This window comes from Sabethes cyaneus, chromosome 1 (genome assembly GCF_943734655.1).
Source record: "Sabethes cyaneus chromosome 1, idSabCyanKW18_F2, whole genome shotgun sequence".
Classification (NCBI taxonomy): Eukaryota; Metazoa; Arthropoda; class Insecta; order Diptera; family Culicidae; genus Sabethes; species Sabethes cyaneus.
The window spans coordinates 169,206,249-169,209,016 of record NC_071353.1 but is presented as its reverse complement, the minus strand read 5'-3'; the positions used below and the strand labels follow the sequence as shown (position 1 = coordinate 169,209,016).

Sequence of the window (2,768 nt, the reverse complement as noted above, 5' to 3'; positions counted from 1 at the left end):
CAACAATGAAGGCTGGAAATATCAACTTGACGTGAATAAAGTTGCCAAAGGCATGCTAACGTTTTCCGAAAGTTGTACCCACTAGCCGCCATTACGCACGCGAAAAGGTCGATCTGTATTCTGGAAAAATGGAAAAAATAATAACATTGATACTTTTTTCAGTGTATAATTGTTAACTGGATGATCAAGATCAAGCTGATGATGTCAAGTTCAAGCAGGGTTGCTCAAATGCGACGAAAATCGCGTTTTTAGCCGAGACTTTTTAGCGATTCAGTGTGTCTGTCTGTAACTGTCATTTTGCGACCGATTTCAGCTGAAGAAGTGCGCGGCGTCTCGCGTCTGTTTCTGTTTGGTTACTCATTGCTTGTTCATTGATTTGCATTTTACGAAAAATGCACTAAAAATTGTGTTAAAAAACCTATCCATCAATCACTGTTAGGCTACACTTTTACGATTCGAGTTTTCCTGTCCTCGGTATAAATAAATAGCTTAAAAACAGCATCAATGGAAACCCCGCTGAAGAGTAAAATTTTAGCTAAACTTCTGCAAGGTGACGGGATGCAAACCCCGGTGGCCAGCAACTCCACCGGTGGCGATCGGCAGAGTAGACACCCTACCAGCGTTACCAAGCTTGCGGCTTCGCCGTTCCTGAAAACTCTGGGCTTCGGTACAGGTAAGTGAATCACGGATATTCCGCTCGTAACCGAGGCGATCGATTTAGCCTTGAAAGTAGTTTGTGTTGTTTGCCCTTGAAATGAAATTGATAACGCTAAAGTGGATTAACATCAACCTCGCAGGTGTTGAAGTGCTCAGAATTAAACGGGCCCCGTCGAAGAACTGCAACAAATCACCATGGGCCATAAAAATGCTCTCGCGACGGAACACACCGGAAGGCGCCAAACTGTTCGGTCAGCGTCTTACCGACGAGGCCACCATTCTCAGGTAAATGCGCTTTGCGCAAAATTTTAACGATAAAAAACTGTACTAATCTGTTCGTTTATTCCGTGCAGGCAATTGGACCACCCGAACATCGTCGGCTACCGGGGCTTCGATTCGCTGGATGCCGGTCAGGAATACATCGCTATGGAATACTGCAACACGTCACTGGGCGATCTGCTGGAGCAGCGATATGAGCAAAAGCTCGGTCCACTGGAGGCACCGAAGGTAAAACGCATGGCCCTGGACACACTGAACGCGTTGAATTACCTCCACACCGAGGCCCTCATCCTACATGGCGATCTCAAGTCTTTCAACATTCTGGTTAAAGATGATTTTGAGGTGTGCAAGCTGTGTGATTTTGGTGTCAGTCTGCCACTCAATAAGGAAGGCTATTTGGATACGGAGAAGAAAAAGGACGCCCAATATGTGGGAACGGGTATCTGGTCTGCGCCGGAGGTCCTCGAAGAGGACGTGTCGTTAATAAGTTCCAAAGCGGATATATTCAGCTTTGGACTGGTGATATACGAGACCATTGCCTTGCTGCCGCCACATACTTTCCCCGGTATGAAGGACGAAAGCATTGCTAGTTCGGCCGATTACGCGGTGATGAAATCGATTATTCGGGGCAGCACGGACAACCAACCGCTGCCGACCAATCGAAAGTTGGACGTCAGTGAAGTGATTGTACTGGACGATGAGTCGGAAAACGAGAAAAGCGTGTCCGTAAAGGAGTCTGGAAGGAAGCGGAAACTTAGTAGTGAGAAACCGGAAGCGCACCCATCGAAGCGGTCAGCTTCGGAACCGGATTCAACAACGGCGGACAGTACGATTATCTCGATCACAGACGACAGCCTACAGGGAGGCGATACCAGCGTTATTACGCTGGAAGATGAAGACGAAGACGGTGAGGAGGACGAAGAAGAATACGGCGAGGAAGAGGACGAACTGGAAAAGGGTGAGGAAGGCGACTACCTTGACTATGGCTGTCTGGGAACTCGGCCTGCCATTCCGGAGGGTTTGAATCTACCGGAGGAGTACAATTTTATACTGGAAGTATTTTTCGTGTGCACACAGGAGGACTACGAGGCACGGCCTTCGGCGAAAACTTTGCTCGACGCCTGGCAGAAGCGAGCGGAGGCGGTTGGAGAGTTGCCCGTTAGCGAGTCCAACGGCGGGAAAACGGAAACGGCTGCCGAACCGGAGGCAGCGAAACCGGACGATAAATCTTAATTTGTTGTTTTTGCACTGATTGTAGTTTGCAAAAAAAGAATTCCAAAAACAAAACTATCTTTAACGCATCTTTGAAATAGTGGAGAAATAGTATATTTGAACTGTTCTTGACACTACAACTACTACACACGAGGCTTTTCTTTTTCCATGTGTAATATTACAAAAGTTTGATTTAGGTATATAAATACAGTATACAAGTATTCACATTAGTTTAAAGTCTTATTATTTTGAGCGAATTGGAATTTTAACGAAGCTTTTAATCTTGAATTTGGTCCTACGTTGATTTGTGCAACGTGAAATTTCCGAAATTATTAACCTTTGGCTGGGTCCAATGACCAGCGTTTCCAGAATTGGTTCGCCAGATGGACGAGCCGAGCAAGAAATGATTCGGTGCCAGTGCCGGACCCGAAAGACGCAAGTTGACGGTGTTATCTACTTCTGCTAACAGATGGTGGAGAACTTCGTCAAACGGAATTTTCGCCTAACCGCTTGCAAGTTATTTTCAACGGTGTCGATGAGTCACTCCCAGTTACCACCCATGTGCGGCGAAAGTGGTGTGTTGGGCATCCATTCTAGGCCATTTCTAATGAACTTTTTCA

At 46.4% G+C, this 2,768-nt stretch overlaps 1 protein-coding gene across 2 annotated transcripts; it reads left to right on the top strand.

Annotated features, from left to right (window-relative positions):
- Window positions 1-348: 348 nt before the first annotated feature.
- On the top strand, window positions 349-2,296 carry LOC128745229 (lymphokine-activated killer T-cell-originated protein kinase homolog). Of its 2 annotated transcripts, XM_053842261.1 has the most exons (4): window positions 349-474; window positions 536-673; window positions 798-942; window positions 1,011-2,296. In XM_053842261.1, the coding sequence occupies exons 2-4, from the start codon at window positions 559-561 to the stop codon at window positions 2,167-2,169; spliced, it is 1,419 nt and encodes a 472-aa protein (XP_053698236.1). In that variant the 5' UTR covers window positions 349-474; window positions 536-558; the 3' UTR covers window positions 2,170-2,296. The 2 variants fall into 2 exon arrangements, with proteins under 2 accessions (XP_053698236.1, XP_053698235.1); XM_053842260.1 differs by having other exon boundaries at window positions 349-673.
- Window positions 2,297-2,768: the final 472 nt, after the last annotated feature.